Below are 22644 nucleotides of genomic sequence, written 5' to 3'. Positions count from 1 at the left end.
GTGACACTTTGAGCCTAGAATATTGAACCTTTTCACAATATTCTAATTTTCTGAGATTGTGACTTTGGGGTTTTCATAAGCTGTAAGCCATAATCATCCAAATTATAATAAAGGCTTGAAATATCTCGCTTTGCATGTAATGAGTCTATCTCATATGTTAGTTTCACCTTTTAAGTTGCATTACTGAAATAAATGAACTTTTGCACAATATTCTAATTTTTCGAGTTTCACCTGTAGGTCCGTATTGTTGTCCATGACCATATCTTGGACCGCATTCTTAGATGGAACCTGGGTCTGTTTGCCAGTGCTGTATGGGGACAGTCATGATGGTGGATCAGGGTACAGAGAGGCAGATCTCTACAATACAAATACAAGTGGATGGAGGAACAATCATATCACATGTTTCTTTCTGAGTTTTACCAGTGTAACATTGGACTTGATTTCACTGATGCGGCAGAACATATCTGTCTGTGCCGTCTGTTCAAAGGCAGGAAATATTAGATGGGAGAGATTTTCTGAGGAAGAAATCCACCAAACTGCCTTAATCGTTTTTCTAAACCGCTTTCATGTTATTTGTGTAAAATAAGTCGTGGCATATTGCGGGTTTCACATTTGCTGCCCTCTAGTGGCCATCACTACAAGGTGGTTAAAAGCTATGAAATAGATGTACAACCTTCAGTGTCTGATTTCTCGAATCGGAGGGCTCATGATAGAAGGAGGGGTATAGTATACTGCATGACCATCACCTAGCCAATAGCAAAGGGAAGACCATAGATGGTTGACTGTTTTACAGTGTAACGCGTACCCCCTTAGGCTACCTGCACATGGGTGCAGGTTTAGAAACAGAAGATCTGCTCAGATTTCCGTGTCGATCTTAGATGTGTTTCTGCACCAAAAACCGCATGTGTATAATGACCGGCGTCACGCAAAGGGAGGGAAATGGGAAGGCCCTGTCCAAGGGAGAGGGAAAGGTGGTGACCCCTGACTCACCTTGCGGCTGGCACCTGACTGCCCTGACGTCCCTAGACGGGTTCCTCACCCATACGCCGATCACATGCCTAAACCCTGGCTTTTCCTAAGATGAGCCCTATGTAGTGAACAGGGCGGTGGGAACACTAGTCCGCACCACTAACACTAAGAGGAAAACACCAAGGAGAGGACAGACAATACAGACAAAACATATAATCCCAGGTGGGCGACAACAGCAGACCACCAAGGCCCAACAGCGATCCGGAGGGTAACGTTCTGGAACAACAACCAGGGAACACAGCTACACAGCTCCAGTGGGTCAGTATAGAAGTCCAGGCAGGAAGCTCTATATCTGGCAACCAGAGAAGTGGGAGATGGGAATATAAGGAGGTTAGGAGTGCTGGACAAGGAACAGCTGAGGAGAAGGAGCTACGGATCCCTGAGTGAGCCAAAAAGGATTGCAAGGCAAACCCAGAAAGCTACCATTACGAAACAGCACTGTCTTTAGACATAGAGCGCGCAGCCACCCGCTGCGACTTCCTGACCCCGGGTATAACGGAGTCAGACGTGGCTCTTGACACCCTCGTGACAATGTGGTACTTGCCGATTTGTTGCGGTTTTGCCGCAGATCTCGCCCCTTGTGTTGCAAATTGTGAGATTTTTTTTGTGTGAATTTCAACATCGTACAAATTACTAATTCCACATGAAAAAACAAACAAAGGGGAAGATTTATCATCTCCTTTGCTCCAGAAAAGTGGCATTAAAAAGTCGCATCTGTCACTTTTCACCGTCCGCGCCACTTTTCTGAAAGGGGGCATTGTGACAAATATATCTTCATGTACACCAGTTTTCGGGCATAAATGAAGCCAGTAATCTATGGCAGCTCTGAGCTGTCGTAGATTTCTGGTTAGACGCACAGACTGCCGGAGAATGCGCCTAATTTATAAAGAGTCCTGCGCCTTGTCATAGATTAGGCGCATCCTCCATCAATGCAGGGGATATCAGGACAGGTGCGGAAATCACCAGTCTTGATAAATATCCCCCAAAGTGTACATTTTGTCTAATCTCATACTCTCTGCTAGTACTGTATTATGCTGCATAATCCACAATGTATGCAGGTAACCTTAAAGGGTTTTCCAGCTTTATTTTCTTACCCCAGTCTATTGTACCTGTTGGGGAAAATAATACTCTCGCCTGCTCCATTCCCTCGAGCTGTCTTCCAGTTCCCATCCTCTAAACTCTCAGGCAGACGGAAGTTACATGCACTGCTGCGATCGATGACCGGCCTCAGCAGTGACGTGATGCACATTATCGCAGAAGCCAGTCACTGGCTGCAGCAGTGCACGTGAACCTGTCTGACTTGGAGTTTGCAGGATGGGGACTGGAAGACTGCTAAAAGAAGCTGGAGTGGCGGGTACAACTGGTTGGGGCTGAACGTTTGAAGGGAATGTGTCATCAGAAAATGGCCTGCTGTTTAAATCGCATTTTTATGTTTAAAGGGAACCTGTCATCACCTTTATGTTGACCTCACTGAGGGCAGTATAAAGTAGTGGCAGAAATGCTGATCTCAGTGGTGTGTCACACATGAGCTAAAAGTAAGTGGTTGCCGAGATTGAACCAGCATCATAATCATTGCAGCCCAGGACTTGAAAAGAGTCACATCTACCTGAGAAGAGTCCTGGTTATACATAATCTCCTGCTCTCTCATCCATCTGCTGATGATTGGCAGTTCTCTCCTAGAGAGAAAGGGAGAAAACTCAGTAGAAGCCTGTCAGTCATCAGCAGGTGGCAGGAGAGCAGGAATTCATGAATAACCAGGACTCTTCTCAGGTAGATTTGACTCTTTTCAAGTCCTGGGCTGCAATGATTATGATGCTGGTTTTTAGCAACCACTTACTTTTAGCTCATGAGTGACACACTGCTGACATCAGCATTTCTGTCACTACTTTATACTGCCGTCAGTACAGTCAGCATTAGGGTCCATTCACACGTCCGTTTTTTCTTTCCTGATCTGTTCCGTTTTTTCAGGAACAGATCTGGACCAGATCTGGACCCATTCATTTTCAATGGGTCCTGGAAAAAAACGGACAGCTCAATGTCTGATTTTTTTTCAGGACCCATTGAAAATGAATTGGGTCCAGATCTGGTCCAGATCTGTTCCTGAAAAAACAAAACAGATCAGGAAAGAAAAAACGGACGTGTGAATGGACCCTAAAGTTGATGACAGGTTCCCTTTAACCCCTTAAGGACTCAGCCCTATTTCACCTTAAGGACTTGCCCATTTTTTGCAAATCTGAGCAGTGTCACTTTAAGTGCTGATAACTTTAAAACGCTTTGACTTATCCAGGCCATTCTGAGACTGTTTTTTCGTCACATATTGTACTTCATGACACTGGTAAAATGAAGTAAAAATTTTTTATTTTTATTTATAAAAAAATACCAAATTTACCAAAAATATTTGTAAAAAATTGCAAATTTCCAAGTTTCAATTTCTCTACTTCTATAATACATAGTAATACCTCCAAAAATAGTTATTACTTTACATTCCCCATATGTCTACTTCATGTTTGAATCATTTTGGGAATGATATTGAATTTTTTGGGGATGTTACAAGGCTTAGAAGTTTAGAAGCAAATCTTGAAATTTTTCATAAATTTTCAAAAACCAAATTTTTAGGGACCAGTTCAGGTCTGAAGTCACTTTGCGAGGCTTACATAATATAAACCACCCAAAAATGACCCCATTCTATAAACCACACCCCTCAAGGTATTCAAAACTGATTTTACAAACGTCGTTAAAACTCTAGGTGTGCCACAAGAATTAATGGAAAATAGAGATACAATTTCAAAATTTCACTTTTTTGGCAGATTTTCCATTTTAATAATTTTTTTCCAGTTACGAAGCAAGGGTTAACAGACAAACCAAACTCAATATTTATGGCCCTGATTCTGTAGTTTACAGAAACACCCCATATGTGGTCGTAAACCGCTGTACGCAGGGCGCAGAAGGAAAGGAATGCCATACGGTTTTTGGAAGGCAGGTTTTGTTGGACTGTTTTTGTTTTTTTTACACCATGTCCCATTTGAAGCCCCCCTGATGCACCCCTACAGTAGAAACTCCAAAAAAGTGACCCCATTTTAGAAACTACGGGATAGGGTGGCAGTATTGTTGGTACTAGTTTAGGGTACATATGATTTTTGGTTGCTCTATATTACACTTTTTGTGAGGCAAGATAACAAGAAATAGCTGTTTTGGCACCGTTTTTATTTTTTGTTATTTACAACATTCATCTGACAGGTTAGATCATATGATATTTTTATAGACCAGGTTGTCACGGACGCTGCGATACCTAATATGTATACTTTTTTTTTTATTTATGTAAGTTTTACACAATGATTTCATTTTTGAAGCAAAAAGATCATGTTTTAGTGTTTCCATATATTTTTTTTTCAGTTTTTGGGCGATTACCTTGGGTAGGGTATGATTTTTGGTTGACGGTTTGATTGGCACGATTTTGGAGTGCATATGACTTTTTGATCGCTTGCTATTACATATTTTGTGATGTAAGGTGACAAAAAAAATGGTTTATTTAGCACAGTTTTTATTTTTTACGGTGTTCATCTGAGGGGTTAGGTCATGTGATATGTTTATAGAGCCGGTCGATACGGACACGGCAATACCTAATATGTATACTTTTTTTTTTTTCCCCCTATTTTTTACCAATTTTTTTTAAACTTTATATGGGGAAGATGACGTTTTTGTTTATATTCACTTTTTTTTTGTCCCACTTTGGGACTTCATCTTTTGGGGTCTAATCCCCTTTACAATGCATTACAATACTTCTGTTTAGGAATGCATTGGCTGTATGAGTAATACTGTGTGTATTACTCATACAGCTTCCGGCCTGTGAGATCCAGGGGGCTGGATCTCACAGGCTCGTCAACGGAAGGCAGCGCGATGCCTTCCTTAGACATCGCGCTGCCTTCCATGCCATCGGGTCCCCCCTACAGCCGCATGAGGACCCGATGGCACCGCCGATCGCCGCCGCAAACCTCAGGTAAAGCCGCAAACCGCAGGTCTGAATTGACCTGCGGTTTGCTGCGATAGCCGATGCGGGGGTCACATGAACCCCCACCCCCGGCGTTGTGACAGGATGACATCCTGTTCCGATTAACCCCCGCCGCGCCGCAATGTAGTTTTAAAGTTAGGACGTACCGGTATGTCATGGGTCCTTAAGGACTCGGCAAACATGGCGTACCGGTATGTCCTAAGTCCTTAAGGGGTTAAAATATTTTTCAACAATTTTAGATTATTTTTCATTTTCCATGTCACTTTTTATATTTAAACTAAACCCCCAAAATCCTGCAGTTTTCTCACTGGCCACTATGTCTAATAATTTTTGCTACTTCTTGGTCTGTACAGATCACTTTACTGCAGGTACCTGCTCATCTGTCATTCTAACCCTGCCTGTAAGGATATCACCTCTGTGTATAGATAAGACAGCATCCACCATTCATAATAGGTGATTGTCAGAGCTTCTCTATTATTTCCTCGTACAATGACCTCCGCACAGGTCACAGAACTCTCCCATAGAAGTCACTGAGGTCCTCTCCTGACCATTGTGCCTATGGCCCATGAGGTGCTGTAAAGCAATTTTCTTAATGCTTTGTAAATGCTGTTAAGAACAGTTTAGGCAAGATGGCCGTCCCCATAATCATGTTCAGGAAATAAAATGAAAAAAATCTGTTTTTATTTTCTGAATACAGATTAGAAAAAAGAGATGTGCTACTATCTGGTTTTAACTGGCGGATAAAAATTTTGGTGACTAAATACAAGTCTTGTAAGTTGGACAGCTCCTTTAAAAGTGTTGGGGTAGTTACATTACACAACTGTGCTTTATGTATTGAGACCTCTTACATGTAATGTTGGCTTTTACATAACGTACTGTACATGTACAGTGACTGTAGATTTGTAGTCTGTTTGCAGTGATTTCTATTATTCTTAACTTATAAAACAGTATAATTTGTCTTCCATTTAAACTTGCAGAAAGCGGAGGCCGAAAACTGAATGAAAACAAAGCCTTGACATCAAGGAAAGCGAGGTTAGTGCCCCGAGTCCTTAGACCTTGTCTGTATACCTTCTTAGGCCATCTGCAACCAGATTCTTATCAGTGTCAGCTCACATATTCTCTTAAAGGGATAGACATGGTGACTGCATCATGGTATAGAGCAGGAGGAGCTAACAGATTGATATATAGTTTTATGGGAAAAGATTCAGTAAAACTTTTTATTCATTTAAATCCCTGCTGTTTGTCTGATTAAGAGTCCAGTGGACGGGCCTATCAGTGATTGACAGGGGAGACTGTCAGCCGGTGCACATGACCACCCACTGGACTCCTTAGCATAGAAAGAACAGAGATAGAAATGCAGTGACTAAGGCTGGTTTCACATGCACCATTTTTTTTTTTCCAGCTAAAACCCCACACCCATGCCAGAAACCCGTCAGATCCCATTGTAGTCGGTGGTGTCTAACTGTACACAGCCCTATCCGCCTGTGTAAAATACCCTTAGAACAGTAAGTTAGAGATAGTTAGAAATACATAACCCCTATTGTGCTGAGAAGGCCACATTCCTGGGTGATTATGTTGGACATACTTAGGAGGAGGGGCTGAAAGGTATAAACCTGGTGCACACAGACAGTTAATTGGAACTCCATCGAGAGCACTATCCAGGTAGGTTGTTGTAACACTATCCCTATCTCTTGTATCCCCATGGGGTGTCAGCCATGTGCAACAACATGGCAGCAGGAGTCCCCCCTCCATATTGTGTTGCAGGCCAGTGATTCATATTTACTTTTATTTCTCTGTATGTGATTTGTCTGTTTTATATATATTTTTTTTAATCTCATTCAGCAAATGCATTTATTCACTTAGCCCGCCTAAGCTTATTTATTCTCAAATCTTTTGAATTAATGTTATAAAACGCCGCCTATGCCAGATACAGTGAATTTTTATCCCAGTAAAAAAAATAAAAGTGGAGCTGCACTCATGTAGACCTCTGACCTCTATTGCAAACGGCACCCCTCATGCTAATGCGTGCCCACATTATATACAAAAAGGCACTGCGAAGGCTGTCGGCTCATCCTTCTCAGCCTGCTGATGTGGAAGCCCTGCGTGTTACTTGCAGCATCAGCTTTTCTTTTGCTACCAAGTGGAGTGCTTTTTAGTGGCTACCAATTTTTGTTGCCAAATTAAAGGGGTATTCTGATGTTGTAAAGTGATGGCATATCACTTTGGAAAGAGTCCAGCCTCTAGGACCTCCATGGGACAGCATTGGTGTAGTTCTGTGTCCCCATTGCTCCCCGGCCGCGCTCTATACAGAGAAATGCTGTGCCGCCCCCTTCAGGCGATTTGAATAGGCTGCAGCAGTGCTGTGCCGCCCCCTTGGTTACTGAGATTTGTGGGGGTGCTGGAGGCTGGATCCCCCAATATGGGACGGGAGTAACCCCTTAATGTCTTCGGTTAGCATGAGAGACCTTATCACCCTGTGAGAAAACCATTGAAAGCACTAGAGTGTATTAGTAAGGGGCTGTTCATATCACGTTTTAGTCCCATGTTAAGCATATACATTTGGCGGGGAAGGATGCAAAGCTTAGTACACTACCCCGTGCAGGAAAAAAAATACATAAGTTTTCTTTTACAGTGAAATCCTATGATGACGAATGCATGTCATCTATCAGAGGCCTCCTTTAACATATGTTATGTGCACATTAAAAATAAGACAAAGCGTGATGTGAACACAGCTTAAGGCTCCATTAGCACGTCCGCATCCGTTCCGCAATTTTGCGGAACGGGTTCGGACCCATTCATTCTCTATGAAGACGGAATGGATGCGGAGCGCGGCCCCGATCTTCCGGTCCGCAGCTCTGCAAAAGATAGAACACGTCATATTCTTGTCCGCAGCTGCGGACAAGAATAGGCATTTCTCTAGGGGGTGCCGGCCGGGTGTGTTGCGGATCCGTAATTTGCGAGTCCGCAACACACCACGGACGTGTGAATGGACCCTAACTTGTGTGACGTATGTAACAGCCCTTCACAGTGCTACTATGTGTTCAGTTGTAGACAAATGATCCCAATGTTCTTCCCGGGATGATGTAACCATGGTAACAAATAATTTTGGTGCCAGGAAAGGTTACTGCTCTTTCCAGCCCCCAGAGTAGAAGAAACCTTCTATGGTTATCCATAGCTTCATTCTACATTATGAATCTATGACACTGATTTATATTAAATCCGCATACATAGAAATATCCTATTTACAACCAACAGTCTCCCTTCTCCGGAAATTGATATTGCTGACCTGTACTCAGGATAGATCATCAATATCAGATCTGTGGGGGTTCTGACCCCCAGCACCCCCGCCGATCATCTGTTATAAGAGGCCGCAGTGCTCCCTGAGCCCTTAGGCCGGCTCCTAAGCCAGTGACGTTACCATACATCAGTCACGTGGCCTACAAGTCAATGGGGGTGAGCTGCAGTATCAAGCACAGACACTTTACAATATACAGCGCTGTGCTTGGTAAGTTGCCAGGGGATCACAGCGCTCACCGGAGCTCTGGTGAGCTCCGCAGCTTCCTAAAACAGATGATTGGGGGGGATGCCAGGACTCGGACCCCCGCCAATGTGATATTGATGAATACAACAAGCAGTTTCGGTCGGCACTCGGAGGCTGTAGCGGTGCACGTGGCAGATAAAGCCCAAATAGGATCATCAAGAAATCCCAGCACTTCCCTATCTTCAATCGGCAATTATTTTTTTGTTATCAAACAAGGACGCGTTTCGGCCCGTCCTGAGCCTTTATTTCTTGATTATCCTGATGTGGTATTGATGACCTATCCTGAAGATCAGCCGCTCGACAGGGTATGGTGTCCCTGTTCTCGTGATTGGCGGGGATCCCAGCAGTAGGACCCCCACCGATCTAACAGTTATCCCCTATCCTGTGGATAGTGGATAAAGTTTCCTAACGGGAATACCCCTTTAAAGAGAAACTGTTGGCTCTCTGTTGTGCCACTCCTCTGTTATTTCTCCAGGAAACAGATAGATAAATTGACAACCTGGCGTTATTATTCCCTTTGTCCATGGGGCATGTTTGACACTATCCAATCATTGCTGACGGTCTCCAAGTTTTAAAAGTGTTTTCCTAGGTATTGATGGCCTATCAGGATCACTCATGAATACCAGATCGGTGGGGGTCCAACACCAGGCACCCCATCGATCAGCTGTTACTTGCGTCGGTGTACTGCAGCTCTGCTCCCACACATTTGACGAGTCCCCAAGCGGCATGTGGCCACTAGGCCTCTGTGGTCATGTGCTATTTGAAGCCAGTGAATGGCTGCGGCGGTGCTTGGGATTACAAACTGGACGTCACACTTGTGGTGTCACAGGGCTGTAAGGAGCGGCGCTGAAAAGGTGACTGCATTTTTTTCTTTCTGTTACACACTTTCCAGGTTTTAGGGTCAGGCAACCCCTTTAACTTCTTGTAGCTGATTACTAATTGTATAAAGTAAAGTTCATATTTTTTGTCTTCTCTGTCTTAGGTTTGACCCATATGGAAAAAATCGATTTGCAATATGTCGTATCTGCAAAAGTTCTGTTCATCAGCCAGGATCTCACTATTGCCAAGGATGTGCTTATAAGAAGGGTAAGTTAATGAATAGAAACCTCTTGTAAGTTTGTAGAGCTGCAGATCCACAGGATAAGGGCTAAGTGTCGTATCGGTGGGCATCTGTCCACTGGGACACCCAACGATCTAGTGAACGAGGTCCTAAGTTCCCTGGACAAATGGAGTAGTGATCAATCCTGTGCTGTGCTGCTCCATTCATCTTCATGGGACTGCTGGAGACAACTGTCTCCAGCCACCCCATAGAGATGAAAGCAGTGGCAGCATGAAAGGAGATGTATGACCCACCTTCTTATGGTCAGTGGTTGTCCCAGTGATCGGACCACCACTGATCAGACACTTGGCCCATAATCTGGGTGACAACAACTGTGGAAACTTTAAGACTAAATCCCCTTGTGGCAGATATTTTCCAGCGATCGTTTTGCTGCAGATTTCTGTGCATTGCACAGGGTGGAAATACAAGCTGTGTCCACAACATAATGAGCGTGCAGTGAATTTGAAAATCCACAGTGTGCTCGTATTTCCATGTGGATATTTTATGCTACACGTGGACGGAGATTTGAAAATCCCATTCACTTAAATGGTCACAGATTTGCAGTGCATAAACTACACTACTAATCTGCAGCAATTTTGCCGTGTCTGAACATGGAAGATATCTGTACTGGTTACAACCCAGCTTTTCCAGAAGCTGATAACACTAAATAGAAACCCTTCTAATAGTTCTGTTTTATTTTTTTTCTCTAAGTGTGTTTGGCATGAGAACACATTAAGCATTAAATTAGCTCATTCTACACACTTGTCAGAGGCTGAAGTTGGAGGCTCGGTGTAGTCCTTGGCATCCAGACTCTTATTTGCGCTTTGTATGAGGTGCTATTGGCACCTGCTAGTTTTACCCTTTTATAGGAAGCCAAAAATCAAAGACCCTTCCCTAGGAAAGGAACGGCATGTGAATGATTAAAACATTATTTTGTGTGTTCTCCTAGCAGAATGATTGTCAAAATAGTTATTATTGAAGGGGTTGTCCTGTCATAACTACATTTCGCCTGTCTATAGAATAGGTGGTAAGTGTTTGATTGCTGGAGGTCCCGCCCATGGTTCTGTGCCCTGGATGAAATGGAACGATGGTCACATACAGTACAGACCAAAAGTTTGGACACACCTTCTCATTTAAAGAGTTTTCTTTATTTTCATGACTATGAAAATTGTAGATTCACACTGAAGGCATCAAAACTATGAATTAACACATGTGGAATTATATACACTGCTCAAAAAAATAAAGGGAACACAAAAATAACACATCCTAGATCTGAAGTAATTAAATATTGTTCTGAAATACTTTGTTCTTTACATAAGTGAATGTGCTGACAACAAAATCACACCAAAAAAAAATATGGAAACCATGGAGGTCTGGATTTGGAGTCACCCTCAAAATTAAAGTGGAAAAACACACTACAGGCTGATCCAACTTTGATGTAATGTCCTTAAAACAAGTCAAAAGGAGGCTCAGTAGTGTGTGTGGCCTCCACGTGCCTGTATGACCTCCCTACAACGCCTGTGCATGCTCCTGATGAGGTGGCAGACGGTCTCCTGAGGGATCTCCTCCCAGACCTGGACTAAAGCATCTGCCAACTCCTGGACAGTCTGTGGTGCAACGTGACATTGGTGGATAGAGCGAGACGTGATGTCCCAGATGTGCTCAATTGGATTCAGGTCTGGGGAACGGGCGGGCCAGTCCATAGCATCAATGCCTTCGTCTTGCAGGAACTGCTGACACACTCCAGCCACATGAGGTCTAGCATTGTCTTGCATTAGGAGGAACCCAGGGCCAACCGCACCAGCATATGGTCTCACAAGGGGTCTGAGGATCTCATCTCGGTACCTACTGGCAGTCAGGCTACCTCTGGCGAGCACATGGAGGGCTGTGCGGCCCTCCAAAGAAATGCTACCTCACACCATTACTGACCCAATGCCAAACCGGTCATGCTGGAGGATGTTGCAGGCAGCAGAACGTTCTCCATGGCGTCTCCAGACTCTTTCACGTCTGTCACATGTGCTCAGTGTGAACCTGCTTTCATCTGTGAAGAGCACAGGGCGCCAGTGGCGAATTTGCCAATCTTGGTGTTTTCTGGCAAATGCCAAACGTCCTGCACGGTGTTGGGCTGTAAGCACAACCTCCACCTGTGGACGTCGGGCCCTCATATCACCCTCATGGAGTCTGTTTCTGACCGTTTGAGCAGACACATGCACATTTGTGGCCTGCTGGAGGTCATTTTGCAGGGCTCTGGCAGTGCTCCTCCTGTTCCTCCTTGCACAAAGGCGGAGGTAGCGGTCCTGCTGCTGGGTTGTTGCCCTCCTACGGCCTCCTCCACGTCTCCTGATGTACTGGCCTGTCTCCGGGTAGCGCCTCCATGCTCTGGACACTACGCTGACAGATACAGCAAACCTTCTTGCCACAGCTCGCATTGATGTGCCATCCTGGATAAGCTGCACTACCTGAGCCACTTGTGTTGGTTGTAGACTCCATCTCATGCTACCACTAGAGTGAAAGCATCGGCAGCATTCAAAAGTGACCAAAACATCAGCCAGGAAGCATAGGAACTGAGAAGTGGTCTGTGGTCACCACCTGCAGAACCACTCCTTTATTGGGGGTGTCTTGCTAATTGCCTATAATTTCCACCTGTTGTCTATCCTATTTGCATAACAGCATGTGAAATTGATTGTCACTCAGTGTTGCTTCCTAAGTGGACAGTTTGATTTCACAGAAGTGTGATTGACTTGGAGTTACATTGTGTTGTTTAAGTGTTCCCTTTATTTTTTTGAGCAGTGTACATAACAAACAAGTGTGAAACTACTGAAAATATGTCATATTCTAGGTTCTTCAAAGTAGCCACCTTTTGCTTTGATTACTGCTTTGCACACTCTTGGCATTCTCTTGATGAGCTTCAAGAGGTAGTCCCCTGAAATAGTTTTCACTTCACAGGTGTGCCCTGTCAGGTTTAATAAGTGGGATTTCTTGCCTTATAAATGGGGTTGGGACCATCAGTTGCGTTGAGGAGAAGTCAGGTGGATACACAGCTGATAGTCCTACTGAATAGACTGTTAGAATTTGTATTATGGCAAGAAAGAAGCAGCTAATTAAAGAAAAACGAGTGGCCATCATTACTTTAAGAAATGAAGGTCAGTCAGTCAGCCGAAAAATTGGGAAAACTTTGAAAGTAAGGGCTATTTGACCATGAAGGAGAGTGATGGGGTGCTGCGCCAGATGACCTGGCCTCCACAGTCACCGGACCTGAACCCAATCGAGATGGTTTGGGGTGAGCTGGACCGCAGAGTGAAGGCAAAAGGGCCAACAAGTGCTAAGCATCTCTGGGAACTCCTTCAAGACTGGAAGACCATTTCAGGGGACTACCTCTTGAAGCTCATCAAGAGAATGCCAAGAGTGTGCAAAGCAGTAATCAAAGCAAAAGGTGGCTACTTTGAAGAGCCTAGAATATGACATATTTTCAGTTGTTTCACACTTGTTTGTTACGTATATAATTCCACATGTGTTAATTCATAGTTTTGATGCCTTCATAGTCATGAAAATAAAGAAAACTCTTTGAATGAGAAGGTGTGTCCAAACTTTTGGTCTGTACTGTATGTGAGTTGTCAATTCATTCATTCTCTTTGCCAGGGCCGGCCTTTGGGGTGTGCGGGCTGTGCGGCCGCACAGGGCGCCATAGCAACAGGGGCGCCGGGCGGCCGACCGCTCGCAATGTAATATGCGGCAGGCGAGGCGGCACTTGTGTTCTCCCTCGGGGCGGGCCCCCGCCCCCTCCATCTCCCCCTCCCCTGTATTTAGCAGGGGGCGCCCGGCGCCCGTTGCGGTCTAAAAAAAAAAAGTTGCTTATATAAGTTCCGGCGGCGCCCCTCATGCTGCGCCGCCTGAGCGGCTGAGGCTGAGCGCTTGCCGCTCTAAAGAATCCTGCCTGCGCCTGCTGTGTGCTGTTAATGTAGCGTGGCCGAGCTCTGTTCGATCCGCGGTACAGGAGCTTTTGTTTCCTGTACCCGGCCGGACTGACAGGAAGTGCTCACTTAGTGTGCACTTCCTGTCAGTCCGGCCGGGTACAGGAAACAAATGCTTCTGTACCGCGGATCGAACAGAGCTCGGCCACGCTACACTAGAGGTGGAGGTGGGAGTAGAATGAGAGTGACAAGGGGGGAGGAAATAATGAGAGTGAAAAGGGGGTAGGGGGGGGGGGGAAATAATGAGAGTGAGAAGGGGGGAGGGGGGGAAATAATGAGAGTGACAAGGGGGGAGGGGGGGAGGAAATAATGAGAGTGACAAGGGGGGGGAATAATGAGAGTGACAAGGGGGGGGAATAATGAGAGTGACAAGGGGGGGGAATAATGAGAGTGACAAGGGGGGGGAATAATGAGAGTGACAAGGGGGGGGAATAATGAGAGTGACAAGGGGGGGGAATAATGAGAGTGACAAGGGGGGGGAATAATGAGAGTGACAAGGGGGGAGGGGGGTGGAAATAATGAGTGACAAGGAGGGAGGGGGGGGAATAATGAGAGTGACAAGGGGGGGGTGAAAATAATGAGTGACAAGGAGGGAGGGGGGGGAAATAATGAGAGTGACAAGGGAGAGGGGGGGGTAATGAGAGTGACAAGGGAGAGGGGGGGGGGGTAATGAGAGTGACAAGGGAGAGGGGGGGGGTAATGAGAGTGACAAGGGAGAGGGGGGGGGAATAATGAGAGTGACAAGGGAACGGGGGGGGGGGAATAATGAGAGTGACAAGGGAGAGGGGGGGGGAATAATGAGAGTGACAAGGGAGAGGGGGGGGAATAATGAGTGACAAGGGAGAGGGGGAGGGGGGGGAGAGTGACAAGGGAGGGAGGGAGGGGGGCGGGTACGGTTAAGAGAGTGACAATGGAGTCCCCAGAGCCAGACTGCAGCCAGAGTCCAGATCATCTTATTGTCCTGGTGGTAAGTAGACAATGCAATATGTTTATTATTTAATTGTTTAGTTCTTAATACTACATTGGAAACTAATTTTCTCAGCTGGACACTGCGCATGCGCTGGGAGCCTCACCAGCGGTTAGGGTAGGGAAAAAGCACTGGCCCGTACGTAATTTTTCCCTTCCCTAACCGCTGGTGAGGCTCCCTGTGCATGCGCAGTGTCGGCCGGTGTTCAGCTGAGAACATCCATCCAATCACTGCGCCTGCACATTGGCCCATAGTTTTTCCCTACCCTAACCGCCGGCGAGGCTCCTGGCGCATGCGCACTCTGCTGTGAAATTTCCCTAACCTGTCGCTGCACACCTCCTCACGTCATGTCCGGTGCGACCGGAAGTGACGAGGGTAGGGAAATCTCACGAAGTAGGGAAGTATAACATTACACCGGCCTTTGGGGTGTGTGGGCTGGTAACTACTTGGTTGGATAGTCAGCCAGCCTATGCCATGATGCCAGCAACAAGCAGTGGGGTTTTTTTTTTTGGGGGGGGGGGGGGGGGGGGCGCCACAAGGTTAGCTCGCACAGGGCGCCTGAACACCTAAGGCCGGCCCTGCTCTTTGCCACTGGCGATGATAGCTAAGCCCTGTACTTGTCAATTTCTATCACTCCCATAGATAATAAATGGAGTGCCATAGGTGGATAGGTGATCAGATTTATGGTGGGACAACCCCTTTAAACTTTCAGGACCTGCTTAATGTTGTTTGCAGTTCGATGCTATCAGAACTGCTGACAGATTCCCATTGAATCTGCCAGTTTACAGACTCATTACATACACATGTACGCTATGTATAGATGTGCATTCATTTTCTGTCTTTTGTCTTCCAGGGATCTGTGCAATGTGCGGAAAGAAAGTCCTGGATACCAAGAATTACAAGCAAACCTCTGTATAAAACGCTGTGAGGACTGTCTCTCTGTGTCCAGACTGAGCGGACAGAGGGTGTACTTGTGTAATCTTTATGTAAATAGGTCATGTCATTCTTTTATTTTATTAAAGGGGTGTTTCCATTTGGGACATTGATGGCACATTGCTAGGTTATGCCATGAATATCAGATAGGCGCAGGTCCCACCTACGGGATCAGTTCCATTTCACCAGAATGAGGCGCATGCGCCGCCATCCTCTATTCACTGCTATGGGAGTCCCGAAAATAACCGAGTGCTGGCTCGGCTATCAGCAGCAGTCCCATAGTGGTAAACAGAGAGGTGGCCACACTTGGGCGGCTTGCTCCCCATTCACCACTATGGGACTGTAGAAAATAACTGAGCTCGCTCACGCGGTTACCTTCAGAAGTGCAATAGACGTGAATGGAGAGCAGGCGGCACATGTACATTGTGCTCTCTTATTACTTTGGGGACATCATTCTGGAGATAGGTGTAGGTCTCACCTATGGGATTCGCTCCTATCTGATATCACAGTGATATGTCATCAGTTTCCTAGATGGGAGTATATCCCTTTTAAGATGTTTATCTGAGATTTTATCCGTGAAAACCTGGGGGATGAATTCTCAGTTTATCATTTGGTGAGAGTTTAACCCTATATACATTTTTTTATTTTATTTTTGCTATAACTTTATTACTTTTACTTTGTGAGGCTCCGTTTACCATCAGGGATTCAGCACTATAACATGAATCCGATGGACGCCATTATCCATCATGTATAGCATTCAATTTATGTCTATAATGAATGAGTGACGCAGATGTTAACAAAGCCTCAGTTGTGAACATGAAATGATATTGTATTTTATTCTATCCTGTGCAGGGCCAGGCTCTGTTCACACTGGTGTCTTAGCTTCCATTTCTGAAGAAAGCCCTATGGATCCCATTGACCTATAATGGGATCCTCAGGCGTTGTTTCTTAATGGGCCGAATATTGTGGCAAAGAAGAAATCTGACAAAGCCTAAAGAGCAGTGTGAACAGAGCCTAATACACGCTGGATAACGTTGGCTGATCTACACCGTATAAACATTCTCTACGGTCCCTGGTTAAGAGTTTTGTAAATTAAAGAAACAAGACTTTTTTGAGTAGACCTCTATTTTTTAATATTTAGGAAATAGCAATTAACCGCATCAATGTTTATGCAACCAATCGGATGAGATTTCTCTGGAATGTCTCTGCTGGGCGAATATTAGCATCACTAGGATTTCCTATACAATAGCATGCAAAAGTTTTAAAATTAAATGCAGCTGTCATTCCTTTTTTTACAGAAATTTCTGTTAGGAAAAATAGCTCTGAAGTGGCCCATTTTGAGCCTTAGCAACGCTCCTCTGTCGTCTGTTTACATAACAGTGGAGACGCGCTCCACACTGACTGTGTTATGTAATCAGAAGACAGAGGAGCGTTGCTAAGGCTCAAAATGGGCCACTTTAGAGCTATTTTTTCTAATAGAAATATACAATTTCAGTAATTAAAGTATATTACAAAAATAGTCAGTATCAAATTCTCCGGGAAACTAAACTAAATAAAAAAAATATATATTATGACATAGTAAAAACATTCACAAGTACCTTTATTTATCAAAAGAAGGTCGTTTTCCCTAGGGAGTTGTGGGACCCTAAGGTAACAGCTACTGACTGGTTGAGCCAACCGCTAGCGAGACGTGACCGTGCATATTAGAGCATGCACAGTGTGCTTGGGCAGCTGTCAGTGAAGAGGAAGGGAGGACACAGGTCCCTGGAGACTGTGTCTGCGATACGTCTCAGCCCCCCGGCAGGGCTCGGAATCTACTGTTATCACAGTGTGTGCTGTGCCCCGTCAGCCTGGCAGGAGTGAGGGAGGCCGGGTCAGCCTGGCAGGAGGGAGGGAGGCCCCGTCAGCCTGGCAGGAGTGAGGGAGGCCGGGTCAGCCTGGCAGGAGGGAGGGAGGCCCCGTCAGCCTGGCAGGAGTGAGGGAGGCCGGGTCAGCCTGGCAGGAGGGAGGGAGGCCCCGTCAGCCTGGCAGGAGTGAGGGAGGCCGGCTACATGGTGTGTAAGCTGTAATTTCTGGCAACTTTCTGAGGTTATTTATCATAAACTGAACTTTCCTTGTCACAAAGTTCTGAAAAAAATGGTATGTAAATCATTAAATAAAGAAGAATTATATATAGATTACTAGACTGTACGGTGTCTGTGCATTTATTTATATACTGTAAGTTTCTATATACATTACATATGCTTGTTCGGCTGTGTTCACATAACTGTCACACAAGCAGTTGTCTCTTCCGTTCTACAATTTTGCCAGCAATCCGTTATTTTGGATGGGAATGAAGTGAAGGACTTTTTCTCCCATCCAAAATATGTGTTTTATACACGGCAGCCAATCACAGGAGGCAGATTTAAAGGGGGAGGAGAGAGCAGCAGCCTGAACCAATGATTAGGCTGACTACCTCCTTGTAGCTAAGCTGTAGTCACAGATCACAGCATCTGTGTTGGTCCCACGTTCATATGTGTCCGCATTGCTGAGAAAAAAAATGTTTTAATATATGCAAATGAGCTTCTAGGAGCCACGGGGGCGTTGTTGTTACACCTAGAGGCTCTGCTTTCTCTTAAACTGCTGCGCCCCCTGCACTTTGATTGTGATCACGCCTGCTTGGACCTGTCAATGAAAGTACAGAGGATGCGGCAGTTGCAGAAAGAAGTGAGCCGGTGTAATGGCAACGTCTCCGTTGCTCCTAGAGGCTCATTTGCATACATTAACCCGTTAGTGACCACACATTTATTTTATTTTTTTTAATTGCATTCCAAGAGCTATAACTTTTTATAATGTTTTTTCATCAATGTACTTGTATGAGGTCTTATTTTTTGCAGGACAAGTTATAATTTTTAATGCACCATTTTAACCACTTGTCGCACACGTAAAATGCGGAACAGAATTGCGGACGTGTGAATGGGGCCTAAGGGTCCCTTATCACCGCCAGTTAGTTAGCTACTTGTTAGGTAGTTAGCGCCCAGCCCACCGCACCGCAGTCACTGATTAGCGTCATCGCTGTCGCTAATCAGCACTAGTACTATATAGTATCTGTAAGTGATCAAGACTGATCACAATCAGATCTATATCAGTACATTAGGGTCACCTTAGGCTCTACAAAAAACGCAGTGTTCGCCTGATCAGGCCTGATCTTGTGCACACACTTGCGTTCAGTCCGCCCCACCGCAGTGACAGAATATTTTTTTTCTGATCACTGCAAAAACACCGTAAAATAGCTGCGGCGCTATAAAGATCACTTTTGAGCTTTTTGGATCTTTATTAGCTTTACTTCGCAAGCACTCCTATGTCCTTTCCCCTCTTTTTTTTTTTTTTGCACATTTTTTGGCAGAAATTTTTTCATCCACATTGGTCAATGCGAATGAAGAAATCTGTGCCGTTCATTTTTTTCTTTCAGCCCAGAGGCTGAACGGAAAAAAAAAATCTCATTACCCGTATGCTCAATATAAGGCCTCATGCACACGACCGTGCAGTTTTTGGCGGTCTGCAAACCGCGGATCCGCAAAAAATGGAAGGCGCCCGTGTTGCTTTCCGCAATTTACGGAACGGGCGCCGGCAATATAAATGCCTATTCTTGTCCGCAAAGCGCCGACAAGAATAGGACATGTTATATTTTTTCAGCAGGGCCGCGGAACGGAGCCACGGATGTGGACAGCACACGAAGTGCTGTCCGCATCTTTTGCGGCCCCAATGAAATGAATTGGTCGGCATCCGTGCCGCCAAAACGGCGGCTCGGATGCGGACCCAAACAACTGTCGTGTGCATTAGGCCTAAGGGGAATACCAGAAACTCCTAATGCTGGCCATACATGTAATGATTGCGGAGACCCTCAAATGCCAGGGCAGTACAAACACCCCACAAATGACCCCATTTTGGAAAGAAGACACCCCAAGGTATTCGCTGAGGGGCATATTGAGTCCATGAAAGATTGAACTTTTTGTCCCAAGTTAGCGGAAAGGGAGACTTTGTGAGAAAAAATAAATAAATCAATTTCCGCTAACTTCTGCCAAAAAGAAAATCTTCTATGAACTCGCCATGCCCCTCACGGAATACCTTGGGCTGTCTTCTTTCCAAAATGGGGTCACATGTGGGGTATTTATACTGCCTTGGCATTTTAGGGGCCCTAATGTGTGAGAAGAAGTCTGGAATCCAAATGTCTAAAAATGCCCTCCTAAAAGGTACTCGTTGGACTTTCGGCCCCTTTGCGCTTCTTGGCTGCAAAAAAGTGTCACACATGTGGTATCGCCGTACTCAGAAGAAGTAGGGCAATGTGTTTTGTGGTGTATTTTTACATATACCCATGCTGGGTTATAGAGAAATATCTCTATAAATTGACAACTTTGTATAAAAAAATGGAAAAAATTGTCATTTACAGAGATATTTCTCACACACAGTATGGGTATATGTAAAAATACACCCCAAAACACATTGCCCTACTTCTCCTGAGTACGGCGATGCCACATGTGTGACACTTTTATGCAGCCTAGGTGCGTAAAGGGGCCGAAAGTCCAACGAGTACCTTTTAGGCTTTACAGGGTTGCTCACAATTTAGCCCCGCCCAAAATGCCAGAACAGTAAACACACCCCACAAATGACCCCATTTCGGAACGTAGACACCCCAAGGTATTCAGTGAGGGGCATAGTGAGTCCGTGGGAGATTATTTTTATTTTTTTTGCCAGAAGTTAGCAGAAATGGAAACTTTTTTTTTTTTTTTTTCTCAGTGTCATTTTCCGCTAACTTGTGAAAAAAAAAAAAAAATTATACATAAACTCACCAGGCCCCTCCGCGAATACTTTGGGGTGTCTTCTTTCTAAAATGAGGTCATTTGGGGGGTATTTATACTATCCTGGGATTCTAGCACCTCAAGAAACATGACAGGTGCTCAGAAAGTCAGAGCTGCTTCAAAATGCCGAAATTCACATTTTTGTACCATAGTTTGTAAACGCTATAACTTTTGCGCAAACCAATAAATATACACTTATTGGATTTTTTTTAATCAGACATGTAGCACAATAAATTCTGACACAAACTTGTATAGAAATGTAATTATCGCGAGATTACGGCGCTCTAGCTTTCTGATGTCGGGGAGCAAGGAGGACATTCTGAGGATGCGGGGCGGTGCTGCGCTCCTTCACGCTGGACTCATCTCAGGGACAGGACTCGTCTCAGGTTAATTTGCATATGTATCAAATCGCTTTTGTTACACAATAAAAGCACACAGAGCTATGGGGACTGGGTATTACGGATGTGCTAGCGGCCATCTAGCAACCCATGTCCTCAGCTCTATACACAAAATCCCGGTGACAGGTTCCTTTTAATGTTAGAACTTTTGTCTATTTGTTAGGCCTCATGCACACGACCGTTGTTGGGTTCCTTGTCCTTTGTTCCGTTTTCCGTGATTTTCTGCGGACCCATTGACTTTCAATGGGTCCGTTGAAAACTCGGAATTTGCAACGTTTGTCATCCGCGTCCGTGATCCGTGTTTCCAGTCCGTCAAAAAAATATGACCTGTCCTATTTTTTTTTCACGGACAACGGTTCGCGGACCCATTCAAGTCAATGGGTCCGTGAAAAAACACGGAGGCACACAAGGTTGTCATCCGCGTCCGTGATCCGTGTCCGTTTTTTTCCTATCATTTTCAAGGCAAACTTGACTTTTTTTTTTTTTCACTTTTCATGTCCTGGTGATCCTCCAAAAATCAAGGAAGACACACGGAAAAAAAAACGGAAACGGATCAACAGAACCCCGTTTTGCGGACCACAAAAAACTACTGTCGTGTGCATGAGGCCTTAATGTAATGACACCATACATATTATTAACCCCTTAAAATCTCACTTGTATATACATATGCTGTATGTGGTAACCTTGTAAATTGTCAACTGGAGTACCAATGTGGTTTCTGAGTTCCCATACATGTACCTGCAACGTGGGATTGGGCAGTGATGGCTTCCTTCTGCATCTTCAACAGGATTCTCTTGGATACTTGAGTTTTTCTCCAGCCCACTAGGACTGTCTCAGAAATCAGATGAAGATATACACTGCGTGCAGAATTATTAGGCAAATGAGTATTTTGACCACATCATCCTCTTTATGCATGTTGTCTTACTCCAAGCTGTATAGGCTCGAAAGCCTACTACCAATTAAGCATATTAGGTGATGTGCATCTCTGTAATGAGAAGGGGTGTGGTCTAATGACATCAACACCCTATATTAGGTGTGCATAATTATTAGGCAACTTCTTTTCCTTTGGCAAAATGGGTCAAAAGAAGGACTTGACAGGCTCAGAAAAGTCAAAAATAGTGAGATATCTTGCAGAGGGATGCAGCACTCTTAAAATTGCAAAGCTTCTGAAGCGTGATCATCGAACAATCAAGCGTTTCATTCAAAATAGTCAACAGGGTCGCAAGAAGCGTGTGGAAAAACCAAGGCGCAAAATAACTGCCCATGAACTGAGAAAAGTCAAGCGTGCAGCTGCCAAGATGCCACTTGCCACCAGTTTGGCCATATTTCAGAGCTGCAACATCACTGGAGTGCCCAAAAGGACAAGGTGTGCAATACTCAGAGACATGGCCAAGGTAAGAAAGGCTGAAAGACGACCACCACTGAACAAGACACACAAGCTGAAACGTCAAGACTGGGCCAAGAAATATCTCAAGACTGATTTTTCTAAGGTTTTATGGACTGATGAAATGAGAGTGAGTCTGGATGGGCCCGTGGCTGGATTGGTAAAGGGCAGAGAGCTCCAGTCCGACTCAGACGCCAGCAAGGTGGAGTACTGGTTTGGGCTGGTATCATCAAAGATGAGCTTGTGGGGCCTTTTCGGGTTGAGGATGGAGTCAAGCTCAACTCCCAGTCCTACTGCCAGTTTCTGGAAGACACCTTCTTCAAGCAGTGGTACAGGAAGAAGTCTGCATCCTTCAAGAAAAACAGAAAAACATGATTTTCATGCAGGACAATGCTCCATCACACGCGTCCAAGTACTCCACAGCGTGGCTGGCAAGAAAGGGTATAAAAGAAGAAAATCTAATGACATGGCCTGC

General features: G+C 44.9%; 1 protein-coding gene across 1 annotated transcript in view; it reads left to right on the top strand.

Moving 5' to 3' along the window:
- The window catches only part of CRIPT (CXXC repeat containing interactor of PDZ3 domain), a 41773-nt gene extending 25127 nt beyond the window's left edge, over nucleotides 1-16646 (top strand). The window contains exons 3-5 of the mRNA XM_040430320.1: nucleotides 6016-6070; nucleotides 9562-9665; nucleotides 15470-16646. Coding sequence (XP_040286254.1) covers nucleotides 6016-6070; nucleotides 9562-9665; nucleotides 15470-15534 — 224 coding nt within the window. The 3' untranslated portion in view covers nucleotides 15535-16646. The remainder of the gene's footprint in view (nucleotides 1-6015; nucleotides 6071-9561; nucleotides 9666-15469) is intronic.
- Nucleotides 16647-22644: the final 5998 nt, after the last annotated feature.

This window comes from Bufo bufo, chromosome 4, assembly GCF_905171765.1.
Source record: "Bufo bufo chromosome 4, aBufBuf1.1, whole genome shotgun sequence".
Classification (NCBI taxonomy): domain Eukaryota; kingdom Metazoa; phylum Chordata; class Amphibia; order Anura; family Bufonidae; genus Bufo; species Bufo bufo.
The sequence above is the reverse complement of the archived record's forward strand: the minus strand, read 5'-3'. Positions and strand labels throughout refer to the sequence as shown.